At 42.6% G+C, this 16895-nt stretch overlaps 1 protein-coding gene across 4 annotated transcripts in view; it reads right to left on the bottom strand.

The window, feature by feature from the left end:
- SCP2 (sterol carrier protein 2) overlaps positions 1-14874 on the bottom strand; it is a 124535-nt gene extending 109661 nt beyond the window's left edge. For all 4 annotated transcript variants that reach the window (XM_025394320.1, XM_025394328.1, XM_025394324.1 and 1 more), the window contains exon 1: positions 14652-14874. In XM_025394320.1, coding sequence (XP_025250105.1) covers positions 14652-14720 — 69 coding nt within the window. In that variant the 5' untranslated portion in view covers positions 14721-14874. The remainder of the gene's footprint in view (positions 1-14651) is intronic.
- Between the last annotated feature and the right edge of the window lie 2021 nt (positions 14875-16895).

Here is a 16895-nt window from a genome sequence, read left to right as displayed (position 1 = left end):
CTGCTGCTACTGGTGGAGTTGCATTACATCACTCTATTCAAACTGTTCATTTTGTGGATAAATGGCAAAAAAAATCTACTCGGATGTGGAATTCTCAGTCAGGTATTGATCAAAAATTGGCCAAATTAATGATCTAACACAAACTGTTACATGGATGGGAGATAGAATTATGAGTTTAGAACATAGATTACAAATGCAATGTGATTGGAATACTTCTGATTTTTGTGTAACTCCATTTCAATATAATGAGTCTGTTCACAATTGGGAATCAGTAAAACGCCATTTACAAGGAAGTGAAGATAATTTAAGTTTAGACATAAGCAAGCTAAAAGAACAGATTTAAGAGGCCTCTCAAGCACACTTAACTGCTTTACCCGGTGCTGAAGTTTTAGACGCTATCCTTAAGGAGTTATCTAATCTCAACCCCATTCAATGAGTAAAATCTTTGGGAGGATCCACTGTCATTAATTTTGTTCTGTGTATAATTTGTGCTATTGGTTTATTGTTCATGTGTAAAATTGGAAAAAAATATTCTTCAATCCAATCGTAATCAGCACCAAGCTATGATTGCTATGGTTCATTTAAATCAGAGAAAAGGAGGAGATGTAAGGAGACCCCCTGAAACTATTGCTATGGAATAAAAGATGAAATGCTCCTGATTATTGTGAACACAAAATGGCATGCAGGATTGTGTAAAGATAATGCCAGGCTGGACTGCCAGAATGAGCCATCAGTGCATGATGTGCTTCCCCCTGCAGAGAGCCTATGAACGGACATGCAGTCAGGGAGGTTTTGCATCACCAAGATTCCTATCCCAGAAAAGCAGATGTTCACAGCTCTGGGAATAGAATGCGACCCTTGTGGAGAGCCTATAAACAGACGCATGGGGGGGCGCCTGTCCATATGGATAAGATAGGGCTATAAACGCCCTCATCTTGCCACAGCTCTTCTCGGCCTCTTTAGGGTTAAGGCATACTCCCTTCTGAGAATTTCTGATCTAACTGGTTGTCTAGTTTCCCGTCCTGTTACTATGGATTGTTTGTAACCAGCTTTTGCTGCAACTGTTACTGCTGATTAATAGCTTGCTAATCATAGGTAATGGAAAGACTGTGTTTCTGTTTTAAGGCTCTGTTAGAAATTACTGATGCACACACTATATTGTAAATTCTTATCTCTGTATACTGTACTTCTGCATACAGACATTATGTTAAAGAATTACTTCATCCCCATGTGACCATCTCACCTCATAATCAAATGATCCTAAATCCCTCACTAACCTACCCCCACCCTCACTAAACTTAATAATAAATGCTGGCATATCCAGTGCATTGTTGGCACCACAGGACCAGAAGGTGGTGACCCCCCTGGACCCAGCTTTCACTATCTTGTATGCGTCTATTATTTCTCGACCTGCCGATCCACCTGGGAACAAAAAGAGAGCCCCACTGCATTGCGGGCTGCTGGCCAGATCCCGCAATAATGGACTTCACGGGCCTAGGTGAAGTCAGGCATTTCCCGCCCAAATGTTGCATTTCCCAAGACCACTCTGGCCTGCCATGCCCCCACCCTGTGCCTATAAAAACCTGAGACCCTAGCAGGCAAACACACAGGTAGCCAGACGTGGAGAGGAGCACATCAGTGGAAGAAGATGCAAGAGGCTGGTCATCGAAAGCACATCAAGAGGAGAACACTGGCAGAAGAGCACACCAACAGACACCGGCACACCAGCAGGCCATCCACCAGTGGGATGAGGCAGAGTTTGGCAGGGGCAGTCAGAGGAGAGCCCTGGCCACTAAGCAGCTGACTCCAGGGGAAAATCATCTCCCTTCTGGTTCCCCCATCTGCTGAGAGCTACTTCTATTCAATAAAACCTTGCACTCATTCTGCAAACCCATGTGTGATACAATTCTTCTGGTACACCAAGGCAAGAAACCCCAGGATACAGAAATCCATCTGTTCTCATGATAAGGGGGTCTAATTGAGCTGGTTAACACAAGCCGCCTGTAGACTAAGAGAGTACCCTGTAGCACAGGCCCACTGGGGTTTCAGGAACTGTAAACATTCAGCCCTAGACACTGCTGTGGAGTCAGAGCCCCACAGCCGACCTGCCTGTATGCTCCCCTAGAGGTTTGAACAGGGGGGCACTGAAGAAGTAAGCCACACACCCATAGCACACCCTGTGAGGCGGACAAGGGAACCTTTCCCATTTCAACAGTACTGTATTAGACGCTTAACAAGCAATATCTATTAATGATTAAATTATCATCTGTATGGTGAAACTGCTCCACCTTCTAATTTCTTTTTTGTTTTGTTTTGTTTTGTTTGTTTGTTTTTGAGACAGAGTCTTGCTCTGTCATCCAGACTGGAGTGCAGTGGCACAATCTCGGCTCACCGCAACCTCCACCTCCCAAGTTCAAGCAATTTTCTTGCCTCAGCCTCCCGAGTAGCTGGGATTACAGGTGCGCACCATGATGCCCAGCTATTTTTTTTATATTTTTAGTAGAGATGGGGTTTCACCATGTTTGCCAGGCTGGTCTCGAACTCGTGACCTCAAATGATCCACCCACCTCAGCCTCTCAACGTGCTGGGATTAGAGGCATGAGCGACCGCATGTGGCCTCCACTTTCTAATTTCTTACTGAAATCAAGGCAAGTTTTAAAAGGTTAGTCAAGCAAATAAACACATACAACGTTATTCCTTCAAAATTAAAAGCAAATTTATGTGGAAACTACCAAATGTCCTTTAACAGTAGACTGGATAAACTTTGGTATATGACAAGGATCTTCTCCTTGAACAGACTCTAGATAGATTCCTCTGAGCTCTCTTCTCTATTTGAACACATAGTTTCTAACAGCACAAGGCCACATCCCTAAAACAACCCTTGCCCAGCTTAAAGTGCTTGCCTGACAAAACTCTAGGCTGCCAAAACAATGTACTATTTGTTCCAGCCAACATCTGAGGATAGTCTCTGTCTCCCAGTCTCTGTGAGAGGACAGAATCCTAAATTAGGTAATTGCCAGCGAGGCAAAACAGCTGGCCTAGTCACATTTACACACTTATTTTCCACTTCCCTGACTCTACTGAACCCTTGCTTGCTCTCTACCCCACTCCCTCATTTTCCTTTAAACACCCACTGACTTCTCTACAAATCAAAGTTGAGTTCAGTACATGCTGAACTCTTTTCCCTACTGCAATACTTATTACTGATTCAAGTCAATCCTCACTGTCTTAACTAGTGTCCAGCTTTATCTTTGATAATATTGTGTCCGGAATTTATTCCTTCCGGTGGGTTCTTGGTCTTGCTGACTTCAAGAATGAAGCCGCAGATCCTCGCGGTAAGTGTTACAGCTCTTAAAGATGGGGTATCCAGAGTTTCTTCCTTCAGATGTTCAGATGTGTCCGGAGTTTCTTCCTTCCGGTGGGTTCGTAGTCTTGCTGACTTCAGGAGTGAAGCTGCAGGCCTTTGCAGTGAGTGTTACAGCTCTTAAAGGTGGTGTGTCGTGGAGTTGTTTGTTCCTCCCAGTGGGTTCATGGTCTCGCTGACTTCAGGAATGAAGCTGCAGACCCTAACGGTGAGTGTTAACAGCTCATAAAGGTAGTGCAGACCCAAAGAGTGAGCAGCAGCAAGATTTCTCATGACTAGCAAAAGAACAATGCTTCTACAAGACGTAAGAGGACCCCAGTGGGTTGCTGCTGCTGGCTAGGCTGGTCAGCTTTTAGTTTCTTATTTGGCCCCACCCACATCCTGCTGATTGGTCCATTTTACAGAGTGCTGATTGCTGAGTTTACAATCCTTTAGTTAGACACAGAGAGCTGATTGGTGCGTTTTTACAGAGTGCTGATTGTTGCATTTACAATCCTCTAGCTAGACAGAAAAGTTCTCCAAGTCCCCACTTGACCCAGGAAGTCCAGCTGGCTTCACCTCTCAATATATTCACACAATGGACTATGTTACATCAACAAAAATGAACAAACTATAATTATACATAAAATTATGGATGAATCTCACAAACATAATGTTGAACAAAAAAAGCCAGAATTAATCCAGCATATTAAAGGTCAGAAGTCAGAATAATGGTAACCCTTTGAAGGCAAGGGGTCAGTGGCTGGAAGAGGACACAAGAGGGCCTTCTGAGGTGCTAGTAATGTTCTATTTATATTTTATTTTTTTATAAAAGAAATGCAAAAACAAAAGACAAAGACAAAAAGTACCACAAACTTTATAATAAAAACAGCAATCTTGTCTCACTACTCTGCACCCAGTTGTCTTTTTTTTTTTTTTTTTTTTTTTTGAGACGGAGTCTCGCTCTGTCGCCCAGGCTGGAGTGCAGTGGCTGGATCTCAGCTCACTGCAAGCTCCGCCTTCCGGGTCCACGCCATTCTCCTGCCTCAACCTCCCGAGTAGTTTGGACTACTACAGGAGCCCGCCGCCACGCCCAGCTAGTGTTTTTTTTTTTTTTTTTTTTTAGTAGAGACAGGGTTTCACCGTGTTAGCCAGGATGGTCTCGATCTCCTGACCTCGTGATCCGCCCGTCTCAGCCTCCCAAAGTGCTGGGATTACAGGCTTGAGCCACCGCTCCTGGCCACCCAGTAGTCTTATTTGCTCCCAAAGCATCCACTTTCAATTCTTTCAGATATTTCTTGTTAGAAACTGACAAGTTTCTAAGTATTCTTATACTACCATTTCTTTCTTCATCAATTTAAGAAGTCATATCATAATCTCCTATGAAGACCAATGAGGCTCAGGCCTTTTCTGCTACCCCACATATACATTAGTTTACTTATCTCTTACCCTCCTTACATAGCAGAATCACAATTTGGTGTTAATTTAATTCTCAGTGTTTGCTTTATTAAATACATTTTTTTCAACTACTGGGCCAGTTGTCTACTTGTGATTGCATTTCCTTACTGTACAATTTTTAGGATTTTTTTTTCTGGAGTTAAATGCATATCCTAATAAATTGTTTTAAGGCAAAACCCTTGCTATCATCACCCAGATCAAGAAATAGAACTTTGTCCTCCACCCCAGAAACTCCTCCACATACTCTGTCCCAATCTCAATCCCCACTCTACCCCCAAAGTAATTACTATCCCGATTCCTACAGTAATTACTCTCTTGGAATATTTCATACTTTTATCACCCAAATATGCATCCAAAGACATTATAGTTTATAATGCCCATTTATAAAAAAGTCTTTTAATTCTCTTTTAATCCAGGCTCCCCTCTACTACTTTCTTTTCCTTTCAAATGCAGTAGGACATGTCTGTTAAAGAACCCAAGCATTTGACCTACAGTTTCCCAGAGTCTGGATTTTGCAGACTGCCTACTCATGTAGTTGAACATGTACTTCTGTTCTCTGTATTTCCTGTAAATTGGCAACTGGATCCAAAAGTTGATCGTACATTCTATCCCTTTGACAAAACTACAGGTGGTAGTGTATCCTTTCATTAGGAAGCATATATCTGATTGTTTCTCTGTGTTGTTAGCAGTAGAGACTAGATCTAGCGATTCTCAAACTTCTTAGTTTCAGGACCCCTTTACACTCTTGAAGATTATTGAAAATGCCAAAGAGCTTTCGATTATTAAGGTTATATCTACTAATAGCTATCATAATAGAACTTAAAACTAAAGACATTTTAAAAGATTTTCCAATTCATCAAAAACAATAAATCCATTACATGTTAACATAAATAATTTCTATGAAAAATAATTATATTTTCCAAAATAAAGTGGGAAGAATGGCATTGTTTTGCATTTCTGCAATTCTCTTTAATTCAGGAGACAGTTGAATCCTCATATCTGATTCTTCATTCGAACTTTAGCATTATGTTGTTTTAGTTGAAGTCTATGAAGTATATCATGTGACCTAACACAGATACGTAGTTGGAAAAGGGAAGACTGTTGGAATTGTGGATATTCTTTTTTTTTTTTTTAAAGATAGGGTCTTGCTCTGTTACCCAGGCTGCAGTACAGTGGCATGAATGTAGCTCACTGCAGCCTCCAACTCCTAGGCTAAAGCAATCCTCCTGCCTCAGCCTCCTGAGTAGCTGGGACTACAGGCATACAGTATTGCACCCAGCTAATTTTTTAATCTTTTGTAGAGACGGGGTCTTGCCATGTTGCACAGACTGGTCTCAAACTTCTGGGCTCAAGTGAGTCTTCCACCTCAGCCTTCCCAACTTCTGGGATTACAGGCATGAGTCACTGGACCCAACTGAGTACAGACATTCCTTTTTTTTTCTTGAGAGAGAATGTTTCTTTTTTTTTTTTTTTTTTTTTTTGACTGAGTCTAGCTAGCACTGTGGCTGAGGCTGAAGTGCTGTGGCACAATCTCAGCTCAATACAACCTCCACCTCCTGGGTTCAAGTGATTCTCCTGCCTCAGCCTCTCAAGTAGCTGGGATTACAGGCGTCCACCACCACGCCTGGCTACTTTTTGTATTTTTAATAAAAACGGGGTTTCGGGGTTTTGCCATGTTGACCAGGCTGGTCTCGAATTTCTGACCTCAGGTGATCCACCCTCCTTGGCTTCTCAAAGTGCTGGGATTACAGGCATGAGCCACCATGCCCGGCCAAGTAGAGGTTTCTTTTTTTCTTCTTTCACCTTTTTTTTTTTTTTTTTTTTTGAGACGGAGTTTCACTCTTGTTGCCCAAACTGGAGTACAATGGCGCGATCTCGGATCACTGCAACCCCTGCCTCCCAGGTTCCTGCGATTCTCCTGCCTCAGCCTCCTGAGTAGCTGGGATTATAGGCACGCGCCACCACACTTGGCTAATTTTTTGTATTTTTAGTAGAAACAGAGTTTCACCACATTAGCCAGGCTGGTCTCAAACTCCTAACCTCAGGTGATCCACCCACCTCGGCCTCTCAAAGTGCTGGGATTACAGGCGTGAGCCACCACACCCAGGCCAAGGTTTCTTAAAGATTAGTTGGAATGTAGAATTTGAAACGGTATCAATGAACTTTTCATACTCTGTTATAATAAAATCATGTATTTGAATGGATCTCTTACTGATCCATTCAATGTATACATAAATGAGTGGATCATTATTTAAAGAATGCAGAACATCATCCATTGGTTTTCTGGAAAAACAGTGGCTTAAAGAGTTATATGGCCCTTTCAAATTTTGACTTTATATAATTCCAAAAACTCACCTTTGTTAATATTACTCATCCCATTTAAAAAATAATAATAAATTTTAAATAGTAGGAGGTTATCAAGCAGATACAAGTTTTCTAAAATTCTAATTTTCACTTGAAAGCTCAAATTTTCTCATTAGAAGCAAACACTTTAGTTGTTTTCCTTGAAGTGACTGCTGACTTCATTCATTTTTGAGAAAATGTCTGTAAAATACTCAAGTATGAATTAACCATCACATGTGTGCCATTTGTTCTCTCAAGTAAAACGTGTTTCATGAAAAAAGTAGTTGGTTTAGCTCACAATGCAAATCATCTCTTAAGGGTTGAGATTCAATAAAATTAACAAATGTTTTCTGCTTCATTGAGGTCTTAAGTGAAAATTAGTGCTTTTCTTTTTTCCTGTGAATGCATAAGTGCATAACAAATACAGTGACTACCAGTTTGGTGCCACTGCTTTGATTCATGCTAAGATGCCAACAGTGTTACCCACCATTGCTTTTGCACCATCAGTGTAAATGTCAACATACAATCAAAATCACAAACAATATCTTAGTATTGTTATGAATAGTCTTGATCTTTCAGGTCCCCTCAAATGGTCTCAGAGACTGCCCCCCAGGACTCCACAAACCGTATTTTGAGAACCCCTGCTAGATCAATTCATTGGCAGCTGTCAAAAATGATGGTAATGTTCTGTCATTTCTTTTTCAGTTATTACTTAAATACATTTGATAGAAGACACTACTCCTCATCTACTATTTAATTATCCAATGATGCAGTTCATACGGGAAAAATAACAAAAAATTTTCAAGACCATGAGTAGGTTCCCTATTATCCTCCAAAGACTATAATTAGTTGATTTTTAAAATATTATCACAAACTCATGTTTAAACATACTTGATGGGTTTGATTTTTTTCTTAATTTTTGATTTTTTTTTTTTTTTTTTTTAGTAGAAACGAGGTTTCGCCATGTTGCCCAGGCTGGTCTCAAACTCCTGGGCTTAATTAAGCGATCCACCCGCCTCGGCCTCCCAAAGTGCTAGGATTACAGGCATGAGCCACTGTGCCCAGCTTGATGGGTTTTAATCAACTGCAATTACTATCTTTTTTAAAGCTCAAATTTTCTCAACTTTGGTAAGTGAGAACTTCAGGTTGGCTCCTGAATCTTTTCGGCATCACTCAAATAGGCTTTGAAAACTTCTTTGCAATTAGGAGTGACAAAATATTCTAGACTTACATTGTACATTTCCTGCCCCATGTAGAATCAGCAATTTCTGCAACCAGCCATTTCTTCCAGTAGAAAAAGATATTTTAAGACCACAATGGTATGGATGTCACAGATTTGGTCATTATTTCTAAGCTTCTTCAGTGGACAGAGCCAGAAAAATATTTAAAGATGAAATGCTAATTAAAGTTTATATTAATATTTAAAGATGAAATACTAAAGTTTACACTAGTACTTTTTCAGAATTATAGAACTTTTTACCTATTCCCTTCTGTTTAATATCTGTATCTCTTTTCTTCAGAAATTAAGAATTATAGAACTTTCTACCTACTCCCTTCTGTATTACATCTGTATCTCTTTTCTTCTCCACCAAGAATCTTAATTCTCAAGCACCAAGGGATGAAGCAGAATTTTATTTATTTATGTATTTTAAACTATGTTACACACATAATAATCTCATAACAATACTAATGTTAATGCTCAGTAACATAATTACTGATTTTAATTTGCATAACTCATGTATTTCATTTCATTTGCTTTTTATGTGCCTACCTCCAGCTCTAACATACTCATCTCTAAAATCTCTCTTAAAACATGGTCAAAATGTTTTTTTCTAGAGAACTCCCTCCTGGAACCATCCAGAACATATTCCAAACTGAGTCATTGCACAGATGCCATCCTGGGGCTTTTCTCATTATTCTATGTTACCCTGTTTCCAGGATCCAGTATCTTCTTCCTTGGATTACTCCACCATTTTGGTGGACACATTCATTCTCTAATTAGCTTTGTGAGTACGGATGTGTAAAAAGTAAATTTTTTAGTGCTTACATTAAAAACTTTTTTTCCTACCTTCAAATTTGGATTATTTATTCAGGAATAAAATACTAGGATAAAAAATTTTACTTAAGAATTTTGAAAGCATTATCCTGTCATTTGTAGCTTCCAAGGTTTCTGTTGAGAAATCTAATGCTACGGTTCTGATATTTCATGATAATGTGCCTTGATACGAGTTTTCTTTTTATTCATTGGATTGACTCTTCAAACTGAAAAATTCAGTTTGGAAAATTCTCCATATTTCTCTGATAATTTCCTACCTTCTATGTTCTCAGTTCTTTTTCTAGAACTCATTAACTAGACATTAGATCTTTTTTATTAATCATTTAATTTTATTTTCTCTCCTAATACCCATTTCTTTGTTCTTGCTCCATTTTCCAGATTTCCTTTATGTTATCTTCTATTGAATATTTTGTTTTGGTCAAAATATGTTTAATTTCCTAAGAGCTCTTTCCTATATCTTTTTTTTTTTTTAATAGCATTCAGTTCTTTTTTCAGAGATGTAATATTTTCACTTATCTCCCTGAAGTTGTTACAGTTTAGGTTTTCTTTTGTTCCCTAAGTGTCTTCTGATCCCACCTCCAAATTTTTTCCTTAGTATTTTGTTGTTTTTGAGTGGGGGGTTGACCATTGTCTTGTTGGAAATTTTCCTTGAATGTCTGGTGATCCTTGGCTATTTGTTCATAATTAAAACAATTAAACACCTGAAGGAAGCTCTCTGCATGAATGAAGCTTATCAACTGCTAATCTTCACCACAAGATGATGGAGTAGCAAGCTGGCTTCTCTCTGGAGCCATTTCAAATAATTTTCCAAATCTCTGCCAGCAAAGTAGTACATGTGTGACTACCAGTGTTGCTTCTCACAGCTGGGAAGTACTACCCTTTAGCATGCAGAATTCAATTTAATTCCCTTTTTTTCAACTTGGGCCTAACAGCTCAGATGATTCTAGAGCCTCTTCATCTGTTCAGTTTTCCCAGAGAAAAAGTCTCCAATACTCTGCTAAGAAAAGGTAAAGTCACCTGGTGGTAAAAGAGATTGGGACCTAACTGTTCCTTAGAATAGTCTTTTTCTTCTTTCCCACCCTACCTGGCACCTAGTATATCCAAGTTTTGGGCCTTCTGGAGTTCTGCTGGGAGACTCAACCAGTATAACCCCTCTTCAGGAACTTAGGCAGTGGTCCCCCTGCTCTGAGTCAGTGACCACTTCTCCACCAACTTAAAATCTTCCAAAAATTTTCTGATATCTCTCAGCATTGTTTCCTCTCCTACTCACTTTGCCCTTGTGGATTAACATCATTTTCTTTCCTTATTGTTGCTTTAGTGGGATATGGAAAGCACCAACAGAGATAAATTCATGTTCTCAATCTGCCATGTTTAAACAAATATCTCAAATAATCTTATTTAAATTACTTGTTTATTCTTTTCTCCTCCAGATTAGACATTCCTTTAAAACAGGAACTTTGTTTTTCTCATTTTTGCATCTCTAGCATATAACCCATAGAATATTTACTGAATATATGTCTCAATGATAAATTATAACAGTAATATACGGTAGATTTCAAGTATACCGTATATTGGAATTTCAAGTATACCATATATGGAAAGATTTCAAGTAAGGCAGTTCTAAAACTTAAAAGCTGCACCAAAATAAATTACTTAGTCCCTCTGAGCCTTAGAGTCAGATAATTGAATGGATATATAAAAATCCATTACATGCTGAAAATTAAATAAAATAATGTAATATTTTTCAAACTGAAATTTGTACTTATTAGATTATGACCAAATCAATTTAGTAGGTTGTGAGCAGCACTTTTTTTTTTTTTTTTTTTTTTTTTTTTGAGACAGAGTCTCACTCCCATTACCCTGGCTGGAGTGTGGTGGCTCAAACAGGGCTCACTGCAGCCTCGACTTCCCAGGCTCAAGTGATCCTCCCACCTAAGCCTCCCGAGTGGTTGGGACTACAGATGTGTGCCACTAAGCCCACCTAATTTTTTGCATTTTTAGTAGAGATGGGGTTTTGCCAATAGTGCCCAGGCTGTTCTCAAATCCTGGGCTCAAGAGATACACCCGCCTCGCCCTCCTAAAGTGCTGAGATTTCAGGCATGAGCTACCACATCCAGCCAAGCAAATTTTTTTTTTTTTAAGATATACCTTAGGGATACCAAGAGTTCATCACATGCAATAAGCGTTGCTTTAACAAATTGTTTCAGTTGTTATAAATAAGTTTTGTATGTGTTTACTGGATTGTGATGTAAGATGTTATTTCATGAAATTACCATACATAAAAGTACTAGAAAACTGAAGTGCTAAATTATATGTTCTGAATATAAGGGCACCAGAATTTCAAAAAAGGTGATTGGTGTACTGGAGTAGTCTGAGGAAGTTTTAAGAAGGTATGGGACTTGGACTAGTTCTTGAAAGATAAGTAGCATTTAAGTAAATGAAAAGAGGGTATATCTGGAGATAGGCAGCATAAGCAAAGGGTGTGGCTTGCTGTCAGTCAGATGGCAGCCATGACTTAGTTGTGTTAAAACCTGTTGACGGCCGGGTACGGTGGCTCACACCTGTAATCCTAGCACTTTGGGAGGCCAAGGTGGGTGGATCACGAGGTCTGCAGGTTGAGACCATCCTGGCTAACACGGTGAAACCCCGTCTCTACTAAAAAATACAAAAAATTAGCTGGAGGTGGTGGCGGGCACCTGTAGTCCCAGCTACTCGGGAAGCTGAGGCAGGAGAATGGCGTGAACCCGGGAGGCCGAGCTTGCAGTGAGCCGAGATCACGCCCCTGCACTCCAGCCTGGGCAACAGAGCGAGACTCTGTCTCAAAAAAAAAACAAAACCTGTTGATATCCACCATAGGAATTCCAACTCATTTCCTACAGTGAATAATAAAACCTTGTTAAGAGAACTTCATATTGTCAAATTCAGCTATTTAAATTGAGAAACATAACAGAGGAACCCCAACAGCTGAGATCTATCAATGGAACTTTAAAGTATTACCTAGGCTGGGCACCGTGGCTCATGCTGGTAATCCCAATATTTTGGGAGGCTGAAGCAGAGGAATCACTTGAGGCCAGGAGTTTAAGACCAGCCTGGCAAACACGATGAAACCCTGTTTCTACTAAAAATATAAAAATTAGCCAGGTGTGGTAGCGCACACCTATAATCCCAGCTGGTCAGAAGGCTGAGGCACGAGAATTGCTTGAACCCAGGAGGCAGAGGTTACAGTGAGCTGAGACCGCACCACTGCACTCCATCCTGGGTGACACAGGAAGAATCTGTGTCAAAAAATAACATAAATAAAAATACAAACAGGAGCTAGACGTGATGGCACACACCTGTAATCCCACCTACTCGGGAGGCTGAGCAGAACCACTTGAACCTGGGAGGCAGAGGGTGCAGTGATCTGAGATCGCCCCACTGCACACCAGACTAGAGGACAGAGTGAGACTCTGTCTCAAAAAATAAAAATAAAGTATTATGATAAATTGTAACAGTAATATATGGTAGAAATGAGACCCATCTAGTAGTAAGTAGTGAGACCCGTCTCTACAAAAAAAAAAAAAAAAAATTAATTAATTAGCCGGGTATGGTAGCATGCCTGTAGTCCTAGCTATTTGGGAGGATTGCTAGAGTCCACTAGTTCAAGGCTGCAGTGAGCTATGATTGCACCACTGCATTCCCATCTGGTTGACAGAGCAAAACCCTGTCTCCAAAAAAAAAAGTGTTACAGTGTTGTCTAGTCAATATTTCTCCCTCCTCCATTAGCCTCTGCCCCACGGTCCAGAAGACCAGACCCACAGGAAAGTACACTGGCCAAACAGGCACATCATTAATGGCACTACCCAAACTCCTCACCCCTTCCCTCTGGACTGTAACACCTACCCCACCTCTCTACCTCCCAGCTTGAGGAAAAAGGAACACATCTATTTCCCAAAGGTTTAGACAACTGTGCTTTTCCATACAGCACATATAATCAGACATTCAGCAGCCAGAGGAAGATTTGACTGCATTAATACCTTACTTCGAAAGATCTTACTGTCCACCTGTGATAGAAGCCTCCCCTTCTGTGAAACACTAGGATGATGTCCTTCTGCTTCATAAGGTATTGGTCCACTTTTCCATTTACATGGATATTTTTGGTTTTTGTTGAGACAAGGACTGACTCTACGGCCCAGGCTGGGGTGCAGTTGAGTGATCTCGGCTCACTGAAACCTCCATCTCCTAGGCTCAAGCAATCCTCCCACCTCAGCCTCCCGAGTAGCTGGCGTGTGCTACCATGCCCAGCTAATTTTGGTATTTTTAATAGAAACGGGGTTTCACCATGTTGGCCAGGCTGGTATCGAACTCTTGACCTCAGGTGATCCACCCGCTTTGGCATCCCAAAGTGCTGGGATTACAGGCGTGAGCCACCGCTCCCGACCTATTTACATGTTGGACTGAATTGCATACGCTCAGCCCACTGGTAAAATAATAAACATTTTAGGACTGTTTTCTCAGAAATAGCACTCTCCCTAAGAACTCTTTCACAAAGCATATCCATTTAGGATTGTTCAACTAACATTCACTGAGGGTCTTCAGGCATCAGGAACGATCAGGGTGAGGGGCACAGCAGCGAATAAGCCAGGTACCCAGTCTAGAGGAGCTGCCATGCTAAGGGGGCGCACAGACGCATACAGAGCTTCGGTACTGCCTAGTAAGCGTAAGTAGAGTTAAGTGTAAGACAGAGGTAAGCACAGTGCAAGGCTCTAGGGGAAAGTCAGGAGGATCCAAGGCTTCCTGGAGAAGATCCCATCTGAACGGATCCTTTCAGGATGCACAAAAGTTAACCAGGTGAAGACACACGGTACAAACAGAACAGAAGCAACAGAGGCATCAGACAACTGAGTCGGGGGAGAAACGAAAGGCAGTTTGGCATTCAGAGAGCATGCGGGCAATGAGGGGAAAACGGCCGTGGGAGCCTGCGGCGTCCGGGTCCCAAGCAGTCACTGGAGGGACAGAGGGAGGCCGGACTCTGCCACTTGGCCGAGGCGCTGGGCATAAGCAGCGTTTCTCCTCGCCATCCGCATCTGGAGCTGTCTCTACGAGGGCTCCTGTGGGGGCTGTTCCTGGGAGGGTCGAGCAGACGGCATTCACGACCTGCCTCCCTCCCGGGCAAGCCAGCCCACACACCTCGGGACTCCGCTCAGAATCTAAAGAGGTGAGATCCTTGGGTTATCTCGGGGCTGCTTCATGAACTCTGAGCAGAAGAAAAGGGAAGGAGGAAGCAGAAGGCCGCAGGAACCAGCCCGAGACGCTATGACCCCAGAGATTCCGCATATTACAAGCCACCAAGTCGCCACGCTGATGCCCCACGCGCGGAGCAGCCTAAGCTAGGAGACCGGAGGGGCAGAGAAACCCGGCACCCACCGCCCCCGAGCCTCAGCCGGCCAGCGGGGCCGCTGCTCGGTTTACCTTGGTCATGCCAACCCCCACCACGAAGACCCGGCGCAGGGGCGCAGGCTCCCACGGTGAAGAGGACATGGCTGCACCAGTGCGGGACGGGGGCCGGCGCGGCGGACGACTGCCGGGACTGACAGGCGCAGACTGCACCGGAGCTCCCTGAGGCCCCGAAGTCAGGGCCGCGGACCGCAACACAGGCGGGTGAGAGTGCGCGTGCGTGGGGGCGGGGCGGGGCGGGGCGGGGCGGAGGGGCGGGGAGCGGGGGGCGGGGAGCGGGGAGCGGGGGCGGGGCGCGTCCTGTGGGGTGGGGAGCGTTCTGTAACCCTTGGCGGCAGCAGCACTAATTTGCGGATTTGGGCGTGGGACTGAGTCAGCCCGTCCCCATCTCTGAGCCTGTGCTTAGGTTCTGCACGGTGAGCGGGAGTAGGCCTGCAGTGGGGCCTAAGACTGAGAGGAGGAATTGGCGGGAAAGCGGACTGGTGAAAGGTGATCCTGAGGAGAGCCGTTGGGGTTCGTGTTGGAATTGGCCTGTGTCCTGTTAGCGGTGGCAGTTGAGAGTGAATTCATGAATTAAAACTCACAAGACACCAAGAAAGTGGGGATGGGCAGGATCTCACACATGAATACAATGTCTAAATCAAAAAATACAGGCTCCGTAAGCAGCTGCCTGACCTCTTTTAATCTCGTGAACGAAAGTTCTCCGAAAAGGAATTTGGAAGACACAGACTTTATTCCAGCAAACCGGGTAGAAACAGCCTTCCATGTTTGTTTGTTTGTTTGTTTGTTTGTTTGTTTGTGACGGAGTCTCGCTCTATCGCCCAGGCTGGAGTGCAATGCCGCGAACACGGCTCACTGCAGCCTCCACCTCCCGAGTTCAAGCAATCCTCCTGCCTCAACCTCCGGAGTATCTGGGATTACAGGCGCACGCCATCATGCCTGGCTAATTTTTGTGTTTTTAGTAGAGATGGGGTTTTGCCATGTTGGCCAGGCTGGTCTGGAACTCCTCACCTCAGGTGATCTGCCCATCTCGGCCTCGAAAAGTGATGGGATTACAGGCGTGAGCCGCAGCTCCTGGCCCTCTGTTTATTTTGTCTTATGTAAAAATGCAGGTTCATTGAGCTAGATGAATGCATAAGTGACTATTTCTCTGCCCCCCTCTCACATGTGAAGGCTGATCAAAGACTCAGAAGAACGCAACCGTTTGCCTCTTATCTACCCACATATTTTTAAAATTCATTCATCCTTCCCCAATATCTATAAAAACTGAAGCCCTCAAAATCATCTTTAGAGAAAGGCATGGACCTGTCTCCGGGTACGTCCTTAAAGTTGGCAAAATTAACTTCTAAATTAATTGAGATGTTTCATATACTTTTCGGTTTGCAGTATCAGCATGTAGAAAGGCTCTCCTAGAAGATTCTAAAGAGTGCTTCTTGGCTATTTGGCTAAGATCAAGTGTAGAAGATTCTAAGAAGCCGCTCTGTGCTTAGTAAAGAACTACTGAGCTAGGACTAGACCTACTTAGTAAAATCTGCTGGGCTTAGTGATGCATTCCTCTCCCATCTGCTCAGGTGGCTTCGGCGGAAGGATCACTTGAGCCTGGGAATTCAAGGCTACAAATGTGCTGTGATTACACCTCTGAATAGCCACTGCACTCCAGCCTGGGCAACATACCAAGACCATGTCTCTAAAAAACCAAACAAAACCAAAAAAAAAGAAAAACAAGCACAAGTCAGGGCACTGAGGTGTACAGTTGTTTCTTGAAACTGATGGGCTGATAAAGACAGCAGTATGATTCGTGGATCAAACAAAGTTACCAACTTAATAGAACAACAAGTCCTAAGGTCAAGATTGTTAGGTAACAAATGCTGGCGGTCCACTGGATATTGCTTTCAAAATAGGAGTCCATAGAGGGGCAGAGGGGATAGATAGTAATATAAAAGGTATTTGTTAATACCAAAAAGATTGAGAAAAAACACTTCCCTTTCCAATGTGGCGGACTAAATAATCCAAACATTTCCCACTATAAAACACAGACTTTTCTAAGTCATTATTGTGGGGCTCTGGGGTAGCCTGAGCTGTTTGTCCCACACCAAGATGCTTCAAAACATTATTAAAAATGTGGGCCGGGCGCGGTGGCTCAAGCCTGTAATCCCAGCACTTTGGGAGGCCGAAACGGGCGGATCACGAGGTCGGGAGATCGAGACCATCCTGGCTAACACGGTGAAACCCCGTCTCTACTAAAAAATACAAAAAACT

Source organism: Theropithecus gelada, chromosome 1 (assembly GCF_003255815.1).
Source record: "Theropithecus gelada isolate Dixy chromosome 1, Tgel_1.0, whole genome shotgun sequence".
Lineage (NCBI taxonomy): Eukaryota > Metazoa > Chordata > Mammalia > Primates > Cercopithecidae > Theropithecus > Theropithecus gelada.
The sequence above is the reverse complement of the archived record's forward strand: the minus strand, read 5'-3'. Positions and strand labels throughout refer to the sequence as shown.